Source organism: Acomys minous (assembly GCF_964271855.1).
Source record: "Acomys minous genome assembly, chromosome: 7".
Lineage (NCBI taxonomy): Eukaryota > Metazoa > Chordata > Mammalia > Rodentia > Muridae > Acomys > Acomys minous.
The window spans coordinates 44281488-44306275 of record NC_140488.1 but is presented as its reverse complement, the minus strand read 5'-3'; the positions used below and the strand labels follow the sequence as shown (position 1 = coordinate 44306275).

The 24788-nt window shown below is 43.3% G+C and overlaps 2 protein-coding genes across 7 annotated transcripts in view; one reads left to right on the top strand and one right to left on the bottom strand.

Moving 5' to 3' along the window:
- Positions 1–24788, top strand: part of LOC311602343 (protein sprouty homolog 4-like) — a 107776-nt gene that overhangs the window by 11588 nt on the left and 71400 nt on the right. For all 5 annotated transcript variants that reach the window (XR_014780728.1, XM_084790274.1, XM_084790275.1 and 2 more), the window contains one exon: positions 14221–14297. The gene's annotated coding sequence lies outside the window, so the exon portion shown is untranslated. The remainder of the gene's footprint in view (positions 1–14220; positions 14298–24788) is intronic.
- Positions 16367–19605, bottom strand: TEX13B (testis expressed 13B). Of its 2 annotated transcripts, XM_084789562.1 has the most exons (3): positions 19534–19605; positions 18831–19315; positions 16367–18743 (listed from the first exon to the last, which is right to left on the bottom strand). In XM_084789562.1, exons 2-3 carry the CDS (start codon positions 19281–19283, stop codon positions 18048–18050), a joined length of 1149 nt encoding a protein of 382 aa, XP_084645688.1. In that variant the 5' UTR covers positions 19284–19315; positions 19534–19605; the 3' UTR covers positions 16367–18047. The 2 variants fall into 2 exon arrangements, with proteins under 2 accessions (XP_084645688.1, XP_084645687.1); XM_084789561.1 differs by having other exon boundaries at positions 16369–19315.

Below are 24788 nucleotides of genomic sequence, written 5' to 3'. Positions count from 1 at the left end.
CAAGGTGTTATTACTCAAAAGAGTTCAAATAGGACTTAAGCAAAGTTCGAGTTCAAAGACGTATATATTTCATGTAAGATAGTTACACTACAAACAGTAATTTTAGGTTAAGATGGTTGAACCTTTCTCGTGCACTACATATTGTGCTTAACACTTTATGCATTATCTCAGTTAGTCTTCATAAGATCCTCTTAAGTAAAGTACTATTGCTGTTTGTACTTAAATGGTGAATTTGAGGCTTAGATGTTTTATTTCATGACATGGTTGCCACACACAATTTTTAAATTGGGATAGTTGGGCTTGAATATATCTGCTGGAGTCTAAAACATATATGCTTTATTGATAACATTCTCCTATATGTAGCAAACCACCGAAATATAGAACACGCGTTTTTGTCCTTGACAGTATATTAGCCTCATCTGGGGAGCTTTAAAAAAGTCAATGGTGAGCTTCAGCAAAGATTCTGATTTGATTTCTCAGGAGTGTAGGCCAGTTACTGCATTCTTTTTTGAAGCTAGTCATTCAGTTTCGTCAGTAAATATGAACTGAGTATCTGTTCTGTTCTAAATGGTCTCTAGGCATTGATATTCAAGCAGGAGCTATCAGTCGGCTCTTGCCACAGTACCATCTACCAAAGCACACATTTCTTATTGCTTAGTGAGCACTTGCCCTCACAGCTTTGGAGGCCAGCTGAAACTCAGCTGATGAGGAGGAGCATTGGGTGGGCTCCTCTGAGTCGGACTGAGGTGGCTCCACAGTGTTTGCTGCAGTACTGCGCTGAACTTACAGTAGCTAGGCTTCACCTACTTCTAATCTTCCTGGGACCAGTGGACTAGCTGGCCTTGTTTTGAAAATGAACACCATCTTTGTGGGTAGACTTGGAAGGAGTATGGCAAAAGCTGAAAGTTGGACCCAGTAATTCAATTAAGCTATATCAAGCAATATGTAAGTATAATGCGTAAGTACACGATCAAGTATAGAAGAAGGAGCTAAGGTGTATTGCAAAGACAATTAAGTTTGTAGAAGCGACCATGAAAGTAACCCTACTGTGGAGTGCAGCTAGGACTGTGTGATGGCTAATCTTGCTTGTCAACGTGATTACATCTGGACTCAATTAAAACCCAAGGAGCTGGGCATACCTGTGAAGGATATTCTTGATTGGACCATTTGGAGAAGCCCTGCCCTAAATCTGGGCCATGTTTTCTGGTGGAAGCTCACAAAACAAAAACAAAAAACTACCCCCCCCCAAACAACAACAAACAAAAAACTTGGGCAAATGGATGAAACTAGAAACGATCATCCTGAGTGAGATAACCCAGATCCAGAAAGAGACCACCAAGGCTGGCAGATTTGGACACCAGGAGGCCTTCACAAACTGATGCACCAACCAAGGACATTGCAAGCAGGGAACCTAGATCCCCTGTTCAGATGTAGCCAATGGACAGCTCATTCTCCACGTGGCAGGGAGGGGAGTGGGGGGACTGCCTCTGACAAGAACTCTGATGCCCACAATTTGATCACTGCCCCTTAGGGGAGAGGCCAGGCAGCACACAGAGGAAGGGGAAGCAGGCTATCCAGATGAGACCTGATAGGCTGTGGTCAGAAGGTGGGGGAGGAGGACTCCACATGTCAGAGGTCTAGCGGAGAGGAATAGAGCTGAAAAGGGAGGGAGGGTGGAAACAGCAAGATAAGAGCAGGGGGCTTAGAATCAGAATATAATATGAATAAAATATAATAATAATAAAAAAATAAAAATAAACATTTTTTTGCTTGTTGCCTGTTTTCCCTCACTCTTGGTGGCAAGTTCATCTGTCCTGTTGCCAAGGCCTCCCATCACTGGTGTTAGAGCCTACTTCTTCAGGGCTCCAATGTAGAGTGAAGAGCAGCAGCAATCTAGAAATTTCTTGGGGTTCCAGCACCAGATTGGAACTGCTGGGACATCCAGTCTTGTGAACTGAGAAACTGCTGGATTCTTGGCCTTTCCATGAAGAGACAGTAATTGTTAGACTAGCCAGATCACAGTGTAAGCCACTCCAATAAATTCCCTTTTAATATGTATATTATATATTAATTATATCAGTTTTGTTTCTTAGAGAATCCTGATTAAACAGACTCAGTCATCGTTTGTAAAATGGTAAGAATGAAACTTGGTCTGGCAGTGCCTCAACCATAATGAAAGTAAGAATATGATCCTAAAAGGTGAAGAATCTTATATCTAGCTAGAAAGGAAGCTGGGTCCTTGGCCTCCCACCCTTTTTCCCTCCCTCCCATCTTCTTGGGATACAGTCTCATCTTGTAGTCCAGGTTGATCTCAAACTCACAGGGATCTGCCTGTATCTGCATCCTGAGTACAGGGATGCAACACCCCTGCATCCCTGAATGAGGCCTCCTTGATCATGGTGGATGATGTATTTGATGTGTTCTTGGATTCAGTTTGTGATTTTCTTTTTTTTTTTTTTCCGAGACAGGATTTCTCTGTGTAGCCTTGGACTCACTTTATAGACCAGGCTGGCCTTGAACTCATAGCAATCCACCTGCCTCTGCCTCCCGAGTGCTGAGATTAAAGGCGTGTACCACCACCCCTGGCCTTTGGTTGGGAGGTTTTTTCTTTTTCTTTTTCTTTCTTTCTTTCTTTCTTTTTTTTTTGTATGTGAGGTTTTTTGTTTGTTTTTCAAGACAGGGTCTTGCCTCCCAAATGCTGGGATTAAAGGCGTGCGCCACCACGCCTGGCTCATATGTGAGGTTTTTATTGAGTATTTTTGTTCAATGCTCATGAGTGAAATTGGCCTGAAATTCTTTTTCTTTGTTGAGTCTTTGTGTGGTTTAGATATCAGAGTGACTGTGGCCTCATAGAATGAGTTTGGCAATGTTCCCACTGTTTCTATTTTGTGGGATAGTTTGATGAGTATTGGTATTATTTGCTCTTCTTTGAAAGTCTGTTAAAATTCTGAACTAAAAACAATTGGCCCTGGGTTTTTTGTTTGTTTGTTTGTTTTGTTCGTTTGTTTGTTTGTTTTTGTGGGGGGAGACTTTTGATGACAGCTTCAATTTCCTTAGGGGTTTGGTTATAGGTCTGTTTAAACTCTTTACTTGATCTTGATTTAACTTTAGTTTGTGAAATAATAGTCCATTTCCTTTAGATTTTCCAATTTTGTGGAATACAGGTGTTTGAAGCAAGACCTAATGATTTTTTGGATTTCCTCAGTGTCTGCTATGTTGCAACAGGAGAATCTCAAATGGTCAAGAAAAACCTAAAGAAATGCTCAATGTCTTCAGTTATCAGGGAAATGCAAATTAGAACAACTCTGAGATTCCATCTTATACTTATCAGAATGGCTAAGATCAAAAATTCATGTGACAGTAAGTGCTAGAGAGGATGTGGAGAAAGAGGAACACTCCTTCATTGCTGGTGGGAGTGCAAACTTGTATAACCACTTTGGAAATCAGTCTGGTGCTTTCTCAGAAAATTGGGAATAAGGCATCCTCAAGACCAGCTATTCCACTCCTGGGCGTACACCCAAAAAAAGATGCTTCACCATACATCAAGGACACTAGCTCAACTATGTTCATAGCAGCCTTATTCGTAATATCTAGAACCTGGAAACAACCTGGATGCCCCTCAACCAAAGAATGGATAAAGAAACGCTGGTACATTTACACATGGAGTACTACTCTGCTATTAAAAACAAGGAAATCTTGAAATTTGCATCATCCTGAGTGAGATAGCCCAGACCCAGAAAGACACACATGGTTTTTACTCACTTATAAGTGGATATTAGCCATATGTACAGGATTAATATATTACAATACGCATGCTCAAAGAAGATAAGTAACAAAGAGAATCCAAGGGAGGATATAATAGACAGAGGTAATGGTTGAAGAGAGGGAACAAGGTAGTAGATCTGGGGTGGGGGTGGGGTAGGAGGACAAAAAGCCTATAGAGAAAAGAGAAACTGTGGGCAGGAGCATCTCTCTCACAAGCTGGAGCCCTAAGTCATTGTAGGCTCCTGGGAGGATATGAGGGGGACTCTAGCAGACACTCCAAGGAGCCATAGAGACTAAAGAGACTCCCCCTAACTAGACAAGACTTCTAGTATAGGGAGGGGAACACCAACTCACCCACAGAAACTTTGACGCCCACCATGGGTCTAAGGTTAGTTGATTGCTGTTGGTCTTTTTGCAGCATTCTTGTGTCATTGTATTCTTCCCCTGTCACTCTTCCACAGAACTCCCTGAAGCTCCACCTAATGCTTGGCTGTGAGTCTCAGCATCTGATTTGCTCAGCTGCTGGGTGTGGCCTCTCAGAGAATGGTTAGGTTTAGACTCCCATCTGTAAACATAGCAGAGTATCATTAATGGTGTCAGGGATTGGCTCTCTCCCATGGGGTGGGGTGGGCGAGGCATTTGGGTGGACATTCCCTCAATCTCTGCTCTATCTTTATCCCTGCACATCTTGTATGCAGGGTAATTTTTGGGTCGAAGCTTTTGTGGGTGGGTTGGTGTTTCCTTCCCCTCTACTAGGAGTCTTGTCTAATTAGAGGGTGACATCTTCAGTCTCCATGACCCCTGCTACTAGGAGTCTCAACTAGAGTCACCCCATATCCTCTTAGGAGCCTACCCTGTCTAGGTCTCCTGCTTGCCACAGAGATGCCCACACCCATAGTTTCTCTTCTCTACATGAGCCCTCTGTCCTCCTGCCCCTCTACCCAGGTCTGATCTCTACCCTCATTTCTTTCTACACTTGCCCTCTTACCCTGTTCCCTCTCTTCAACTGCTTCTGCTGTCAATTCTATTTTCTCTTCTGAGTGAGATTTAAACATCTTCCTTTGGGTCTGTGAATTGTAGTGTGGTTATCCTGTATTATGTGGCTAATATCCACTTATAAGTGAGTATATACCATGTGTATCTTTCTGGGTCTAAGATACCTCACTCGGGATGGTCTTTTCTAGTTCCTTCCATTTGCCTGCAAATTTCAAGATTTCCTTGTTTTTAACAGCTGAGTAGTATTCCATTGTGTAAATGTACCACAATTTCTTTAGCCATTCTTCGGTTGAGGGACATCTCGGTTGTTTCCAGATTCTGGCTATTAAAAATGAAGCTGCTATGAACATAATTGAGCAATCCTTGTTGTATGGTGGAGCATCTTTTGGATATATGCCCAGGAGTGGTACAGCTGAGTTCCAATTTTCTGAAATACTGCCAGATTGAGTTAAAAGTGAAGGGACCTGACCCCAGGGACCCCAAAACTCCCAGTGACCCCAGTTGCTTGACTAGACCAACTCCATGACAGGCTTCAGGTTTTCACACTGCCTAACTAGGCCAAGTTTCTAACAATTCCTGGAAAAAAAACCACAAGTTATAAACAAACAGCTTATGGACAGCTCAGGGCAGCTAATCAGCTTATAGAACAAAATGACCAGATACCATGTTTTTATTACTTCATGGCCATGGTAAAGAACACAGCTGGCCCCATCCAATCAAATTAAAGGCCAACTCCTGAGTAAGAGCCAAAACTTCAGTAACTCAAAAGGCCCCAATAACCAAAGAAACAGCCAGTCCTGAGTCCCCTCGTATACTCTGACTCAATTCTGTTATCACAAATCCCTCCAACTGTCTATAAACTGAGCCTGCGTGATCATTTTGGGGGTTACCCTCCGGAGGAGAGAGGTGATCCTAGCATGCTAGAATAAAAACACTCTTTGTATTTGCATACTGCCTTGGGGTCCTTTTTCAGCAGATCACCGGAATCCTAACAAAAAGTAGTTGTACAAGCAGTGCATGGTGGCACACACCTTTAATCCCAGCACACAGGGAGGCAGAGGCAGGCAGATCTCTGTGAGTTTGAGGCCAGCCTGGTCTACAAAGTGAGTCCAGGTCAGCCAAGGCTACACAGAGAAACCCTGTCTCAAAAAACAAAAAAAAAAAGGTAGTTGTACAAGTTTGCACTCCCACCATCAATGGAAGAGTGTTCCCTTTCTCCACATCCTTGCCAACACGTGCTGTCTTGGAGTTTTGATTTGCATTTCCCTGATGACTAAGAACATAGAACATTTCTTTAAGTGCTTCTCTGCCATTCGATGTTCCTTTGTTGAGAATTCTCTGTTCATCTCTATCCCATTTTTAGTTGGATTATTTGGTTTGGAGGTCTTTAATTTATTGAGTTCTTTATATATTTTGGATATTAGCCCTTTGTCAGATGTAGGGTAGGTGAAGCTCTTTTCCCAGTCTGTAGGCTGTCCTTTTTTTCTGTTGACAGTGTCTCTTGCCTTACAGAAGCTTTTCAGATTCCTGAGGTCCCGTTTATTAATTTTTGATTTTAGAGCCTGAGCTGTTGGTGTTCTGTTCAGGAAATTGTCTCCTGTGCCAATGAGCTCAAAACTCTTCCCCACTTTTTCTTCTAACAGATTTAGTATGTCTGGTTTTATGTTGAGGTCTTTAATCCACTTGGACTTGTGTTCTGTTCAGGGTGATAAATATAGATAGATATATATGCATTTTACATATGCATACATCCAGTTACACCAGCACTAGATTTTGAAGATGCTTCCTTTCTTTCCATTGTTTTATATTCTTTGTCAAAAATCAAGAGTCCATATACATATGGGGTTTCCCCCCCATTTTTTGAGACAGGGTTTCTCTGTGTAGCCTTGGCTGTCCTAGACTCACTTTGTAGATCAGGCTGTCCTCAAACTCACATTGATCCACCTACCTCAGTTTCCTGAGTGCTGGTATCAAAGGTGTACGCTACTGCACCTGGCGTGTGGGTTCATTTCTGTGTCTTTGATTAGATTCCATTGATCAACCTCACCCTGAAACTCTTATGCCAAAATTATTCCTTTCTTTTACTATTTTTTCTCAGTTACTTGGTACATCAGTAAAAGTCTGACTTAAGATATTAATAATGAGGGCTGGAGAGATGGCTCAGAGATTAAGAACACTGCCTGCTCCTCCAGAAGTCCTGAGTTCAATACCCAGCAACCACATGGTGGCTCACCATCTACAATGTGATCTGATGCCCTCTTCTGGCCTGCCGGTGTGCATGCAGACAGAACACTGTATACATAACAATAAATAAACCTTTAAAAATATTAATTATGTAAGTTAAAATGCTTATACCCTCAGAGAAAATGTAAGGGGAATTCTCATGATTTGCTTTATGTTAGACATTAGCTAAACATGCCTTATAGGTGTGTTAGTTACCTTCCTCATTGCTGAGATGAAATATCCTTAAGAAAGGAAGGGTTTATTTTGGTTCACAGTCCGTGGCAAAGAATGCTTAGGAGCAGGAGCAGGAAGCTGCCAGTCACATGGCATTTGTACTCAGGAAGCAGGGAGAGATGAATGCTGCTGCTCCATTCACTATCTCCTTTTTTTTCCCCAGTCTAGGACATTAGTCCATAGAACAGAACCTTCTTCATTTAAGGTGGCCCTCTGCACCTCGGTTATCGTAATGAGAAGTTCCCTCACAGACATGCTGAGAGGTTTGTGTCCTTGGTGACTAGGCCCTGTCAGATTGGCAATGAGTACTACAACCATCACAAGACCATCCCCTGTCAACCTGACACACAAACTCTCGCTGATGTGACTAGTAGAGCTAGCCAGCTTGCCCCTGGGCTTCTCTGTCTTTGCTTTCCAGATGTGGCAATTACATGCAAGCTGCTACAGGCATCTGGCATTAACATGTGTTATAGGTATCTGCCGTCTGGTGTTTAAGCTTCCACGGTAAGCATTTTAGCCACTGAGCCATATCCTCACCTCTTGACGTTTAAACTGCAACCTTCCACTTTTTGTTTCAATAGGCTCCAAATCATCTAATAAAGCAAAACATGTTTCATTCCCTTCTATAAGTCTCCATGGTCTTTCAAGTTCTAACGTGGTTCAGAAGTGTCAGTGTAGAGTATCTGCTCTGAGACTCAGGCAGTCTTTTAACTTTGAGCCTTTATCACAAAACAGGTGCCATACTTCCAACATTTAATGAAAGAGAGTGAGCATTCCCATTGCAGAAGGGAAGAATGGGGCATAGCAAAGAAAAATCAGGTCGAAACAAGATGGAAACCCAGCAGGGAAAACACCAAATCTTGCAGCTCTGTATCAGGCTCATGGAACTCATGATGGAATGAATGATCTGGGTTCCAAAGGGCTTGCGTAGTCCATCCTTTCCAGCTCTGCCACCTGAAGCACATGTAGCCTCACTTTTGAGCTGGCTCTCCTCCTACGTGCCCACGGCTTTCCTTAGTGAATGTCCCACGATCTTCGGCATGCCCAACATCTGATGATATTTATTGCAGCTTAGGTTTCATCTTTATAGTTTCAAACAGTGACTTTGTATGGCTTCCTCACAGGGAATCTTACCTTGCCTCCTATTGCTTGGTCTTAAACAGACTTCTGGAAGCTTTGTATAAACCTCCATGAGCCCTAGCTCTTGTATCTCTTTTGTCTATAAAACAAGCACTGCATGGACAGTGCTGACACGTTCTGTTGATAGCTTGAGAGGTGGATTAGCCCTCCTGGACCACAGTTGTATTGGATTCAGCGTACCTTCCAGGCTGATAACTGGGAAGATGCTTCCTATGGGAGTTTATTTTTGAATAGAGAATCCATTCAGTGGTGGTCTCAGTTGAGACTCTGTGCTTTAAATGAATTGAGACTTTTACAAGTATGAGACTTAGATGGGTAGGCTTTTAACCTCGGGTTACCTTTCCTAGTTTCCCAGTGCAGAGTAAAATATTTATCTGAATTGATGCTACTCTCTTGAACAATTAGGAGTTGCTTTTTAGCACCTGTCTTTACTACAATTTAAATTTTTTCCTGTTGTATCAAACAACACGTTTTTTTTCATTTTATGCTTATTTTTTATCTCTCTCTCTCTCTCGCTCTTTCTCACACACACATACACACACTATAGACACAAATAAAAACATTTAGTAGTAAACACTGGCATAGGCTCAACGCTAGCTTTCTTTAGCTTTCTGCTGACAGACAAGTTAGCCCACTTTGAGTTCAGCCTTACTGATGTTCTCAGGACGTGGACCAAATGGAACAATGTTCTTTGCCAGAATACAATCTGAACAACTTCTAGTCCAGTTCCCAATTGTGTCTTTATTTCCCTCTGGGAGTTCATGAGTCCCTAAGTGTGCCTTTCTCTGTATTCTGATCTTGTAAACTTCACCAGAATGGCCCATTAAACTCCGATCTATTACAGCTCTCTAGGGCTTGGCCTGAAGTTCCAAACTCTTCCACATTTCTCATAGAAACCATTTCTAAAAGCCTAAGAACCACATGGTCCATTTCCTGGTAGAAATTTTCTATATTAGTTTCTCTGTCTTTCTGTTTCTTTTTTGCTATGACAAAATACCTGATGAGAAGCAACTTGAGGAGGGAAAGGCTTATGTAGGTCATAGTTTGAGGGACAACCAGTCATGGTGGGGCAATCACAGCAGCTGGTGAGGTGGGCAGATGGCCACCGCATCTGTGGTTAGGAAGCAGGAAGAGGTACATGCAAATGGCTCAGCTGATTTTTTTTCCTAGTTAGTCCGGTTCCCTAGCCTTTGGAATGGTATCATCCACATTTAGGTTGTGTCTTCCCATCTCAATTAACCTATTCTAGAAAATCCCTTACAGATATGCTGGGAGGTTTGCCTCTTAGGTGGTTCTAGGTCTGCTGACAGTACTAACCAGCCCAGTGGTTTAGGGAAGATAAGAGGTAGCTTGGCATTTACTGGGGTACTTCTCTTTGAGTACTAGCATGAAGGGCATGTTTCCTGTGTAGGTATGAAGTTGTAGTTTTGCTAGTAGCCACAACTCTTTTTTTCCTACAGCTGCTCCAAGTTTCCTGGCTTCATCTTCGGTGAAGGAGCTTACGAGTAAATGCTTTTGGACTTTATTCTTTTTATGTGATCAGTATCTTCTGGGAGCCTATTACCACCTCATCCCCACACTTGTTCCATATCATTTCCTGTTCGCTAGGGTAATTGTGATTATTGACTAGCAGGACTATCTATGAAACTCAAAACTGTTAGCAGACAGTTTCTATATTATACACAATATATTCAACTAGATATTCAAATGTTAGAAGGATCATTGGTGCTGGTCACCAAGGGTCAGAAACAAGGAATTTTTTGTGGCTAGAAAGAAACAATTCTCTCTAAAAATTATCTGAATTGGTGCCAGTTGCCTGGTTTTATAAATAAAATGTCATTGGAAAACAACTAATCATTTACATACTGTCTGTGGCTGCTTTTATGCTAAGATGGCAAAGTTGAGTTATTGTAAAAAATTGGAAACCCCAAGTTATTTATGAAGCCTTATCTATATTAGCCTTCCACAACTGGAGTTATGTGGAACACTTGTTCCCCAATAGTTAACTAGCTTTACTGTGAGAAGAAAATGTTCTGTCGTCATTTCAGAGCAGAATGTATTGCTCTAAACAAAGTTAAAAGAAATTTGTTTCTATTGTAAGAGTGAAGAAGCTTTTCATATGTGAACAGGCATTGAGGAACTTTACGGGGTGAACGAATTATACTTGTCTGCTCTCAATGTATGAGTGAAGATGTATCTCCCTGTGTTCCGGAGCCAGGGACCTTGAAAAAGAGGAGAGTGAGAACGTTCTGTGTGAGCTGCGTGTTAAACTAACCTTGTCTTATAGTGATCGTTTCTCAGCGGGCAGTAGTATGGAGGTGGAAATGGACCATGGGATATACATGAGGAAAATGGGAAAAGGGAAGGCTGTACAGTAAGTTCTTTTAAAATTTGGAGCCAGAGGGGGGAAAGGACAGGTGAGTTTAAATTGATTCAGAGTTATGAAAGATCTTGGGGGCTAGAGAGTTGGCTCAGTGGTTAAGAGCACTATCTGCTCTTTCAGAGATCTTGAGTTCAATTCCCAGCAACCACATGGTGACTTACAACCACCTATAATGTGATCTAATCCCCTCTTCTGGCATGCAAGTGTACATGTAAATAGAGCACTCATATACATAAAATAAATAAATTTTTTTTAAAAAAGGAAAGATCTTGCTTACAATGTCACTATGAATTAATGGCTTTAACAGAGTTGCATTTCACAAAGTGAAATAATGGTGTAATACATTTGAGTGGTACAAAACATTGATGAGAACAGAGTTTCTTTTCTTTTTTCTTTTTTTTTGGTTTTATGAGACAGGGTTTCTCTGTGTAGCCTTGGCTGTTCTGGACTTGCTTTGTAGACCAGGCTAGCCTGGAACTCACAACAGTCCACCTGCCTGTGCCCCGAGTGTTGGTATTAAAGGCGTGCACCATCAACCTAGCTCAAAAGGAGTTTCTTACTCATTCAGAGTTTCCAGAAAGCAGGCTTTTAGGATGGGGTACTGTTATGTAACACTATTCCTGGAGAGATATAAATGTCTGTTCACCCCAGATTGGTAACCAAAGACAGTCCAAATTAAGGATTCCAGTGAGTTCCAACTTGGTTTTATTGGTGCTTCAGACAGGAAAATGGGGGAAGGTTACTTACAGGAGCAGAAATAACCTAAAAGGCAGCTGCATCACCAAAGCCTACCCCAGCATGGATTATAGCTCACAAAAGGTGGGAACCTGAAGCTCACTTCACAATTTGCAGGCAGCTCAGCAGGCAGAGGAGCAGCTTTTCTGGGCTGTTCAGTTGGTCTGAGCCTCTTTAGGTGGCTTGGCTGGTCTGAGAGTTTCTCTTAGCCATCCATTCTGCTTATAGAAACACAGGGAGGGAGGGTGCCTAGTTCATCGAGTCAATTTCAGGGACTCCCTGAAGCTTTTGAGTTGTTTACTTTCTGAATCTTAATGAACATCCAAGTCTTAAGGAGCTCTGCAGATTGAAATACTTTATTGCATAGGAAGCTTCTACCCAACACCATTCCTCTTTCTCTGGCTTTTACATTCATTTTGCCTCCTCTTCTGCAATTGCCTGTGACGCTTGGAGGTGGTAACAGAACCCTCACTAGCCTCCTCTAATTCTAGTAGGGTATTGAACCTGTGTGCGCTCCCATTTCCAGATTTTGACTGGTGGTGGTCTCAGTGGGATTTTGTTGTTTTGTTTTCTGGTACAAAACACTAGGAAGAAAAAAGATGAAAATGGGAAACAGAAAAATATCCCCGACACTGATAGCAGAAATAACCTATGGTTATAGATGCAAACGTTGGAAAGCACCATAGCCATTATAGCATATTTATTTACCAAAGCAATAGCAATTGTTTCCCCCCTCCCCCGCCCCGGGGGTCTGATGAATTCTAGGAACCCACATTTCTGTCTTAAGTTCCTGGTCCCAAATGTGAATTTCCCTCTGCTGAGTAGGCATAAGTCCAACCAGAAAGCAAGTTCTATCTGTAACTGCTGTGCCACTATTATACTAGCTGTCACATCCTGCCTAGTGCTTCTATCATGAGGCATGGATAATCCATATTTGAGTAGTACTTTTGGGCCATACTTTCCCCCAATAACCATAGTAGTACATTCTGGCACTACATGAGCTATCCTGAAGGGAGGGGACACTTTCAACCCAGCCCTAGCTCTATTTCTCCAAGTCTTGCAACCAAACCATGTGCTGTCTTTAGTAACAGAAGCTAACCATCTAGTTCTGGAATGCAACCAATAGCAGGAGCAATACCTTTTATTATTTTAGGGGCCTCTAGGGTCTCTGTGACCAATAACTCCTAGGGGATGGATCCCTGGAGCTCTCTGGCCAGCTAGTCTTGCTGAACTGGTGAGCTCCAGTGCAGTTAGAGAACCTGTCTTAAAATGAAGGCACATGGAGCTGGAGAGATGGCTCATTGGATAAGACCACTGGCTGCTCTTCCTGGCGACTAGCTCGCCCCAATCCTATTTCCTGCCCCCTTGCTGGCTACAGCACTCTGGAGAGTGCATCCTGCACCCTTGCCTGGGTAGCACAGTAGAGCTGGCTCTGGTGGCAAGGGCGCAGGTGAGATGGTCGGAAGGAATGTGAGCAGGAGAGCTGTCCCTGGTGCCATGGGTGTTAGGGAGGCAGCCCTGTCTGCCACAAGCAGAACTGGCCCTGGTAGAGCAGGCACAGGAGAGCTGGCAGGCTGAACATCGCAGCCACCACCCAGGCCCAGATCCAGGGCTCTGAGTTGGCCCACCCCAACATCTACCCCATCTATGGACTGCTGGAGCAAGTGAAGGGGGAGGTCCTGCAGAACCTAAGCTGTAGGACCCCCATAACACAGGGGATCTGAGAGGAATTCTGGGAAAGGACCAGCACTGATAGTGGAGCAGAAGCCAGTGGCCTTGAAGCACACCAATGACTTATTGCAATGACCATTTCCAAGTAAAGATGTGTGGGCAAAAGGATGTGCTGTGGGACACACTGCAGTGCAGCGCCCACAGTGAGGTTTTCTTTTTTCTTTCTTCCTTTTTTTTCCAAGACAGGGTTTCTCTGTGTAGCCCTGATTGTCCTGGACTCATTTTGTAGACCAGGCTGGCCTCAAACTCACAGCGATCCACCTGCCTCTGCTTCCCGAGTGCTGGGATTACAGGTGCAAGCGCCACCTCACCCAGCTTTCCACAGTAAGATTTTTTTAAACAAAGTTTACTCTTATTATTTGCTTTTATTTTTTATATTTTGCTTTCTTTGGGGGGCATTTGCAAGGGCAGAGGGATAATATGGAGGGACAGGAAGATGAGATTGGGGTGTATGATGTGAAATTCATGAAAAATCAATAAAAAGTTAAAAATATAAGGTGAGGAGTAATAGAGGAACATACTTGATATTGACCTCTGGTCTCCACAGGAGCACATGTATGTACACACACACATACATCACATACAAAAATGTTTTTAAAAAGTTAAGGGTTTTTTTTCTTTTTTCGAGACAGAATTTCTCTGTGTAACCTTGGCTGTCCTAGATTCACACTGTAGACCAGGCTGGCCTCGAACTCAAAGGGATCCACCTGCCTCTGCCTCCTGAGTGCTGAGATTAAAGGCATGTATCGCTACTGCCTGGCGTGAATTTTAAGTGCTCACTTTGGTTCCAAGCATATAGTATGGCCTTGGAGTCAGACCTGCTTAACCTACCTATATGGCCTTGACCAAATTATTTTAACCTTTTTGTCTTTAATTTCCTTGTGTGCAAGATGTAGTAAAATTTAAGAGGTAAACTAATATTCGCTTGTTGTAAAAAAAAAAAAGAAAGAAAGAAAGAAAGAAAAGCTTCAAACAAGCCTCTTAAATTATTTTTGTTTTTTCATCGCCTTTAGATCCTTCAAACTGCACAATCTGCCAGTGTGCCGGCTACACCTGTTCTGTTAAGCAGTGCAAAATCAAGAACTTGGAAGTAAGTGGAAATTTGCTCTTAAGGCATTAAAGATAAAGACACGGTTACCAACCATTTCAATTCCAGCCAATTAGACCTAATATATATATATATATCTCCAGTACTCAGCTTATCAACAGTGGAACAGTGCACGGGAAGATACAAGCCCTAAATGGGTAGGAATGAGTCAATCTGAGAACTCTGTTCAACTCTGCCTTTTCTCCTTTAGTCTGTGTTGTACCTGCTAAAATGAGAGTGTAGTAGGTTGCGGGACTTGTTAAGTTTTGGGTTAGGTGCCCTTCTTAGGTCCCAGAAGAGCAATCCTAAAACACCAGCCTTGTGTTGTCTACGCTTGCTTTCTATTTAGCTGCTCTCTAGTCCACACAGCCTGATGACCCTTTCTTCCATCCATGCCCTATTTCATACTTCTGATTTATTCCTAAGGTGCTCAAATGTCCTTTCAGTGCCCTGGACTTCAGGCGCACTGCCAACATCACACGCATGCACGCACGCATGTGCGCGAGTGCACACACACACAGAGCAGCCATCTCCTGGAATGCCACCCCTTTGCCACAGATATCAGTGTCTACTGTGCTTTTCTATCCTTGAGGAAGAAACAGCTTTTCCAAACTCAAGTGAGCAAACTAGTGTTCTTTGTTTTTGTGAACATCTTATTACTTTCAAAACAGAGGTACATTTAAAAAAAAAAGCAAACCTTATACTCAAACTGCCCCATACTCTACCCTATGCTGCATACCACATGGCCTTCTGTTCCCTGTCTGATACCTTGTTTGTTAAATGTCTTTTCCATAACTTTTCAATTCATACTGAAATGTAGATAGAAGTTTATAACGTATTTCTATATAGCATAGATATGCATACCTAATACCAAACAAAAAATTATCTCTTTCATAGTATTGCTTTTTTTTAAAATACCACTGTCTATGTCTCCCACACAGCACACAAGATCATTTTCTCTATTTATCTTGCATTTAAGCTTTCTGTGTTATTAACGTCTCAGGTTTCTACTAATGAGTCTTCGGGAGCTTTCCTGCAGATTGCAATGTTTTATCTCAGAGGAAATTGCTACAAAAGTACTAATTCCTAACTCTTACTGCCTTTACCAGAGTTTAAATGCTTGTCAGAAATTTCATCCAATATCTTTCCCCATGCATTTTGGCCAAGTGAAAACACAGCCCCTCTCTTAGGCATGTATCTTCTTTTACTCCCTTTATAGCCTATAGTCATTGTAGATCTGGGGTTCTCAACCTGGGGTCAAACAACCGTTTCATGGGGATCATTTAGATCATCAGAGAACACAGCTATTTACATTACTATTCATAGTAGTAACAAAACAGCAGCTACAAAGCAGCAACGAAAACAACTTTATGGTTGGGGGTTCACCGCAACATGAGCAACTAACTATTAAAGTCACAGTATTAGAAAGGTTGAAAACCACTGTTACATAGGGTCCCATCCCTCCTCAGTCCTGGCAGTTTAGTTTCTACTCTGCCACCACCATGAGTGTGCCGGAAGATTCAAAGTAAACACCAGACTCAGTAAACATTTTTTAGCCAGCATCAGCCTTGGTCTGTGATCTTGTCTTTTGACTCTTTCCCTGGTCTCACTGCTAAGCACTTCCCTGCCTGCCCTCTAGTGGACACGCCACATTATTCAGAGGCAGTTTGGGTTGTGATAACTGAAGCGGTAGTGGGAGACACAGATAGACAGACCTTAGGAATCTGCTTAACTCTTTACAATGCACAGGAACTCCTACTCCCCCAGCAAAGAACTAGCCAAATCTTCATGTCAAGTGCAGTGAGGGTAGGACACTCTGCAGTAGTGGTAGATAAACAGGCCCAAGGGTGTTCAAAATTGCAGGCTGGGGAACATGGCCTCCAATCCTGATGGTGACTATACCCTCACCAGTAACAGACAACCTAAAGTCACATTTCTGCTGCTCCAGGTGTCCCACTGGCCACAGGAACTTCTTATTCTCCAGTTCATAGTCTCTGGGAGATGGTCAGTTGTGCCCCAGTCTGGTCCAGGTGCGGTCCCTCCTCCTCCTTCCACCTGTGGATTAAAACACACACAGTCAATTTCAAGAGTTAATCTCTTATAGCCACAAGAGGGAGAAGACCAACTTCCTGCCCACCCTTTACTCCTCTACGCCCACCTTCCTCCACCCCCTGCCCTCACTGAGGTAGGGTTCTGTTCCACTTTACATTTCTGAATACATCGAGAGCTTTTGAAATCCACGTTTTCCTCCATTTAGTATGCTGCCGAGTCAGAAGAGAGAATCCCACCAGAGAGCACTGTGCTTTGGCCCATGTAGACTGGCAAACCCTCTGTGCGCTATCAGTTGCTGACTCACCTTGGAACAGTGGCCTGAGTTTCCTGGTCAGAGCTCTGTCTGCTTCGCCCACTGAGGACTAGGAAAGCTTTTTGTGAAGAGGCCGTATAATTGCAGAAGTCCATGCTTGCACCTGCTGCTGGCGTCCTCTGTAGTCTTTCAGAATCCTCATAGGGGTGGCAAATATCCACCAATTTGAATTACCCATAAACCTGAGGTTAACCCACCCCAGGTCTCCTGTGATGGTTTCATTTCTTGTGATATTACTCTCTCAGAACGTAAGCCTCCTATCCAGTGCATTCCTGGGAACAGTCACTCTAGGCTTGACTTCTGGTAACAGAATTCCCTCAGAGCATAAGCATCCTATCCAGTTTACTCCTGGGGACTTGGAATAAAGGGGTCATCACTATTTGCTACCGACTTGTTCAAGTCCCCTGTCAATTCCATTAAGCTTCTTTAATGGTGCATTGTTTTGAAATTACTTTCCTGATCCAGACATGGCAATACACACCTATCATCTCAACACTTAGGACGTGGGGGCGGGAGGACCTGGAGGCAAAGTCATCCTCAGCTACACAGTGAGTCTGAGGCCAGTCTGGGCTACATGATCCCATTTATAAAAAGAAAAGGGGCCGGGCGGTGGTGGCTCACGCCTTTAATCCCAGCACTCTGGGAGGCAGAGGCAGGTGGATCACTGTGAGTTCGAGGCTAGCCTGGTCTACAGAGCAAGTCCAGGACAGCCAAAGCTACACAGAGAAACCCTGTCTCAAAAAAAAAAAAAGATATAAAAAATTTACCTGATATGGGAGTGGTCTAGCTCCTGAGAACAGGAATCTACTGGCTAACTTAAAGAGGAGAAATGAGGTAAGACAAAACTTTATGCAGCACAATTGCAAAGAAAGAAGAGGTAGCTGAGCTCTCTGGAGTCACCTGATCAACTCCTCTGTGCCTCTTTCTACTTGTCAGCTCCCTAGACTGTCTAGTATTCCTCTGAAACTGTCCAGAAAGCAGCAGGGGCTGTTCCCCACCTTAGCCAGGGCCAGGCATGGGCTGTACCCTCCAGTGTCACTGGTTATGACCCTGCACCCAATCCTGTTCTGACAATTGAATCTATCTCAATTTACATCTTCCAGCCTGAAGTTTTTGTGTCACAATGGGTTGAATAACTGCTTTGGCTCTATCTTTTAAGGCTTCGGTATGTGGAAAGGGTGGGGTTTTGTTTATTTACAGTAAGGAGGGGAAATGCACCCACGCATGCATGCACCCATAAGCATGCGCATGTGCCAAAGCGATGCTGGGGTGTCAAATGCAAATGATCTAGACTACAAAAGAAACCATCAAAACTATCTATGCTTGTCCCATTTATCCCCTCCCCCCCCCCATTGATTTCCCTTTTCTGTATCATATTTTTTTTTAACTCATTGAGGGCTTGGCAGCCAGCCTTGCCTCCCACAGCGGAAGCAAGTTTTCTGCCATGCAAAATTCAAAAATTTACACCAGTGGCAATCCCAATGCCCACGCCTGTATAATGCTGCTAGTCTCTGCTGCTGGAGTCTCAAATCATTGCAATCTTTTGGGGCATCTTGGAGATATACTGTTGGGCCCTCAGTTTCAGACATATTCATATCAGTGGCCATGAAGTAGGGAGGCATCTGAGGGTCTGTGAGCATGCTTGGCGGTGGGGACGGGGTGGGTGTGACCGGGAAGGAGCTGTCATATGGGTATGTAAATGAGGCAGGTAGTTCGACAGTAACAGATGGTGGGGAGGTTATGGACCTAGGACCCAGTAGCTCTGAGACAGAACATGTGGGACTTTCCACATGTTCTTCCTGCTCTGCCTGACCCTTTAAGCCCAAGGAATAATCTTCCTGCTCCACCACTCCAAGATGCTCCAAGGTGCTTCCTTCTAGCTCTACTGTGGATGCCGTAGGGGCAGCTGTGGCTATGGCACCATCCATCTCCCTTTCTGGTCCACACTTTGCTGTCACCTCTTCTCTCTCCCCTGCATTCTGTGCCTCTGTCTCTGCCCATTGGGCAGCGATAGTAGGGGCGGCAGCAGCAGCAGGTGCATTAGTCATGACTGACGTGTGTCCAAATGCAGAGGCCCTCAGCTCCTGGAGAGAAGTGAGCAGAGTTGAAACAAATATGCGTATAGGAGTGGAAGAGGGTGGGGCTGAGACAGGGAGAGGAGGTACTCTTACTGCATGTAGTAGCTTCAGTCTCAGCAGGTCTCGCTCTCTCTGCAACTCTGCTAGCTTGGAGTGGGCCAACTGAAGCTGGAAGGCCGCCTCCTTGCGTTGCATCTCATTCTGGTCTGCGAGCTTCTTCAGATCTGTCGCCAGAGCATGTGCCGCTGACCTGTGTAGGCTGGCGAAGTCCTGCAGCCACTGCACTCTGCATGCCTGCAAGTGGCTTTGTCTGCAAGCAAAGCGAACGCCCAAGGCCAGGGTGCCCCAGGCACAGGCTTCCCGAGCTGCGCTTGGCACCTCCCCGTCTTCCAGGATGGCTTTGAGCTTGTCTTCCACCTCCTCCCAGGACTTGGACAGGTTCTCAAGGTAGAACTTGGGGCCTTTTATGTGCTTGGTCATTTGCTGATTGATGAACATTAACACCTTGCCGTGCCGGAACCCACCAGTTTGGTCCTCGGGATCCATGATGGCTGAGCACCTTAGGGGCTTCGCTGACCCTGCAGTAGTGTAGAACAGCCTGCGGTGGGTCTTTGTTAGCACCACCTTTCTCTCTCCTTCAGCCTCCCATCAATGCGTTAACTCTCCCTTCCCCTGAGAGCTGCTAGCCATTTTTCTCTAAAAGTGATTCCTTGGAAGGCTTTCACTCTTACTAAACAATCCCCAATAGGCCTCACCTCTCCAGCTAGTGGTTAGAGAAGGTATAGGCCGAACGTACCTGCCTCAGGACCAGCCTGACAATGACACAGAACCAACGAAATATCAGTCTTCTCAGGTAGACAGCTGCAGAGAAAAGGACTCGCGACACCAAGTCTCGTTTGGACATCTCGCGGTTTTTGCTTTGGACTGTTCCAACTTCCAGGACTGGCAGGGAGGGAGACCGGATGTGGGGTAGAGGGAGTGGCGCCTGCTTACAAGAAAAACAAAAACAAAAAAACAAAACCAACTGCTGGTAGGATTAAAACTTATTGAAGATAGAAAGAAACAGGATTGAAAATTTAAAAACTCTAAAAAACCATAAGGATCTAAGCAAGTTTCAAGTCGTACCCCCAAGTGTAATGGTTTGTTCTATCCATACACGTCTGCTCCTTTGGATGGAATGTTCTAGAATTGGAAACCCCAACCACATGAAGCAACCCAAAGAAAGAGAGTGGGGAGGGGGCGCGGGACGGAGGCGGGGAGGGGGGAGGGGGAGGGGAAAGGGGGAGTGGCTGGGGAGAGGGAGGGGGTGTTCTCTATCTGCCAGTTCACTATGATAATCAGTGGTCATTTCTTCACCCCAAACGAAGTACCTCCACCCTCCACCTGCCTCCACTGTCAGTGCCTTACAAGCACCGCCTCCATATGGCAGTTTATTATCAGGTCCCTTTCATTTCTCCCATTCACTGCTATAAGTACGTAGCAATCCTACCCCGACATCAGAAGTACTTGTAAGTCCGTTACAGTGCTCGACGAGGGGGGTGGGAGTTGGCTTAGCCATTAAGAGCTCTTGCTATTCTTGCAGAGGTCCTGAGTTCAGTTCCCAGTACCCACCTGGCAGTTCGCAACTGTCTAACAATTAAGTCTTAAGAGATTTGGTGTTGGCTGGTTGGTGGTGGCGCACCACGCCTAATTAATCCCAGCACTCGGGAGGCAGAGGCAGGCGGATTGCAGTAAGTTTGAGGCCAGCCTGGTCTACAAAGCGAGTCCAGGATAGTCAAGGCTACACAGAGAAACCCTGTCTCGAAAAACATAAATAAATAAATAAATAAGAAAGAGATTTGGTGTCCCCTTCTGGTGTGCAGACGTACATACACACAAAATACCCATAAACATAAATAAATCTCGAAGAGTAAAACAATGCCCAATAACTTTCTGAGGTCTCAGAAAACAGATTGCATGCTGAGTCCTGCTTTGTCATTTAATTTATGACCTTAACTCAATTTTCGTTTCTCCCCGTGGGCCTATGTTGAGGATTGAATGAGAAAAGTGCATGTACAATTAAGGGTATATTCCTTTTTTTTTTTTTTTTTTTTTTTGGAGACATGGTATTACTATGTAGACCAAACTGGCCTCAAAGTTAGGTATGTCTGTGTCTGACTCCCAAGTGCTGGGATTAAAGGTGTGCACAACCAGTCCCCATTCTGATTCAGTTTTTGGGAAATGTATAACGTAAAGGTATGCATATTGCCTTTTACTTAGTTCTATAATCTTAGAGAACTGAGATGAGAGAGTATATGTTTTGGGGTGTGTGTGTGTGTGTGTGTGTGTGTGTGTGTGTGTGTGTGTTTTGAGACAGGGTTTCTCTGTGTAGCCCTGGCTGTCCTGGACTCACTTTGTAGACCAGGCTGGCCTCAAACTCACAGCAGTCTGCCTGCCTCTGTCTCCTGAGTGCTGGGATTAAAGGCGTGTGCCACCATGCCTGGCCAGATGAGAGAGCATTAATGCCATATATTTGTTATTTTGAGGAGGTGGGCTCAAAGGAGTGGTTAGGGGAAAGTGAATTTGGGTTTTTTTTTTTTTTACTTTTAAAAGTTCTCTCCCTGGTTTCAATTGTTATAAAGAAAATAAGCATGCATTCATTAAAAACCTCTAATATAAGCAGGGTGCGATGGCCCATACCTGTAATCCCAGCACTCAGGGAGGGCAGAGGCAATTGCACCTTGTACCTCTGAGTTTGAGGCCAGCCTGGTTATTTCCCCAAACAGAAAAAAAGATAGTTTTCTTGATATAAGATAATTGTAAGTATTCTTTTTTTAAAATCGTTATCAACATATATTCATTATGTAAAATGGTGGGTTTTATTATGACATTTTCATGTGTGTATGCTGTACTTTGCTCATAGCCATGGCTCCATTTATCCTTTCTTGTCTCTCTTACTGACCTCCTTCTTCTCCTTATACAGTACCCCTTTTACTTTGTCATATCATATATATGATATTTATTGTACTATATCAATATATATATATATATATATATATATATATATATATATATATATATATATATATATCACCTAAGACAAAACTTTAACATTTATCTTTCTGACTATGGCTCATTTCCTTAACATCATGACCTCCAGTTTCATCCATTTTCTTGACAGGATTTTTTCCCCATTTTTAATTAAATTTTTGTGTATGGTATATGCACATGCATATATGTATGTGAGTATGTTTGCCTGTGCAGTCACAGGCAATCACTTCTCTACTTTATTTTTTAATTAATTTATTTATTCACCTTACATCCCAATTGTAGCTCTCTCCATCATCATCTCCCAGTCCCAGGCTCTCTCCCTCTTCCTCCATGCCCCTCCCCTATTCCTCAGAAAAGGGGGCCAGTCTCATCAAGTTGCATCAGGACCCTGGCAAGGCAGTCTTGCCAAGGGAAGTGATCCAAAAACCGCAACAGAGTCCATGTCAAAGACAGCCCCCACTCCCCTTACTAGAGGACCCACCCTACCTTATTTTTTAATGTTTGTTTGTTTATTCATATGCACATGTTACAGTACATATGTGGAAGCCAGAGAACAACTTGCAAGAGTGTTTATCTTATACTAGCTGGGTCCTGGGTATCAAACTCAGGTCATGCTTGGCAGCAAATGCATTTTCCCATCCTGACCTTGTTTTTGTCTTTAACATGCTCTCCTATTGAACCTACAACTAGAGGTTTTGTGTACCTTGGCTGGCTCGTGAGGCCTTTGGTTTCTCCTATCTTGGACCCTCAACATGGGGAGGTATTCTGCCACCTTCATCTTTTTCCAAGGGTGCTAGTGATCAGAATTCAAGCCCTAATGCTTGTATAGCAAGTACTTTACCCACTGTGACATCTCCTCAGCCTACAGTTTTGTTTTTCTTTATGGATAAGTAAAAATTCATTATATATCTTTTTCTTTATGCATTTGTTTTGTTGGTGAACATATAGGTTAGGTCTAAGATGTAGCTATCGTAAACAGTGCCTTAATAAACATGGATGTGCAGGTACCACTGTTGTATACTAACTTCAGCATCAGCTATGCCAGAAGATACTTCTATTTTCAGTGTTCTGAGGAACCTTTTTACTAATTTCTATAGTTGTTTTGCACTAAGATTGTGTTTGTTACTGTCTCCACATTCTCTAGTATCTCAGTGCAGCTTTGGTTCACATTTCCCTGATGGCTTAGGCTGTTGTAAGTTTTTCTCATATACGTTTGCAATTTTTACTTTGAGGACTGTCCAGTTCCTTTGGTGATTTATTGATTGGGTGCTGTTTTTCGTGTTTTTTTGTTTTGCTTTGTTTTGTTTTTTAAGACAGGGTTTCTCTGTGTAGCCTTGGCTCTCCTGGGCTCACTTTGTAGACCAGGCTGGCCTCGAACTCACAGGGATGCACCTGCCTCTGCCTTCGGAGTGCTGGGATTAAAGGCATGAACAATACCACTTGTCTGTCCATGCTCTTATATCCAGGACTAGTGGAATGCTCTTGAGAAAGTCAGTGCCTATGTTAATGTCTTGACGTGTTTCTCCTATTTTCTCCTAAAAGGTTTAAAATTTCAAAGTATTAAGTTAAGGTCTTGATCCAATTTTGAGTCAGTTTTCATGCAGGATAAGAGATAAAGCATTTGTTTTCATTTTCCTACATGTGGCTATCCAGATTTCCCAGTATCGTTTGTTGAAGAGGCTGTATTTTATTCTTTATATGTTTGAGAGGTATTTGAAAATGAGATGGCTATGTGCATTTACATTTTTGTTTCATTTTTTGTTCCATTGGTCTACATGCCTCTTTTTTTTTTTTTTTTTTTTTTTTTTTTTTTTTTTTTTTTTGGTGCTAGCAAACTTTCTGGTTTTGTTAGTATGGCTCGGCAGTATCATTTGAAATCTGCAACTACGATTCCTCTGACATTGTTCTTTCCGCTCAGAATCGGTTTGCGGATTTGAGGTCTTTTGTGCATCCACAATAAACCTTAGTATTTTGCTTTTTGTTTCTGTGGAAAAGGGGATTGGAATTTTAATGGGGCTTGTATTGACTCTGTAAATCACTTTTGGTAATTAACCATTTTCATAGTATTAATTCTGCAAGTCAATGTTCATTTCTTCTGGTATCTCTTTTAATTGCCTCAGCTTTTTTTTAAACCTCTAAAAAAAACTCCTTGGTTACCTTTGTTCCTAGACAGACAGTATTCCCCTTTTTTTGATATTGTGAATGGAGTTGTTTTCTTGATTTCTTTGTTCATTATTATTCAGAAACACTACAAATTTTATATATTGCTTTTGTATCATTTTATTTGACTGGAATTGATAACCAGATCCAATCATTTTTTTTTAATTTTATTGGTTCTTTGTGATTTTCACATCATGCATCCCAAACCCACTCCTCTCCCGTCTTCACTCGTACCCTCCACACTCCCCGCAACAGAGAAAAATATCTTATTGTGGAAGCTGTAGTGTGTCCCATAGTATACTCTTTTGTCCACACTTCTGTGCTTGCAAGTGGTCATTGCAATGACTTGGTGATCCTGGTATGGGGCCTCTGGCTTATGCTACTCTTATCAATACTAGGACCTCACTGGGACTCCTCTTGGATATCCTGTTGTTGCTCTGTGTCATGGAGATCCTGCATCTTTGGATCTGCGGGACCAGTCCCTTCATGCACTCCAGCAGTTTATCATTGGGGTAGATTTTGGGATGGGCCAATTCAAAGCCCTGTATCTGAGCCTGAGAGGTGTCGGAGCTGGTCAGCCCACCAACTCTCCAACTATCATGTCCTTGGGGCTGGCTCACCTGACACTCCCATATCCAGAGCCAGCTCTACTCTGCTGCCCAGGCAAAGTGCAGAGCCCTCTCTCCCATGTGCTGCAGCTGGTGAGGGGAAGGGACAGATCTCTTGTTCTCATGACCCCAGGGCCAGTCTCCCACCTGCCACAGGTGGCGAGGCAGGGAGGGGAAAGGAGGGTATATCTCCCTTGTCCACACCACTGTACTGGGGAGTGGTAGGGCCAGCTCTCCCTTGTTTCTATCCTCA

Excerpts from the sequence above, each read along its gene's own strand:
- TEX13B (XM_084789561.1), bottom strand. The coding sequence starts at position 19,283 with ATGGATCCCGAGGACCAAACTGGTGGGTTCCGGCACGGCAAGGTGTTA.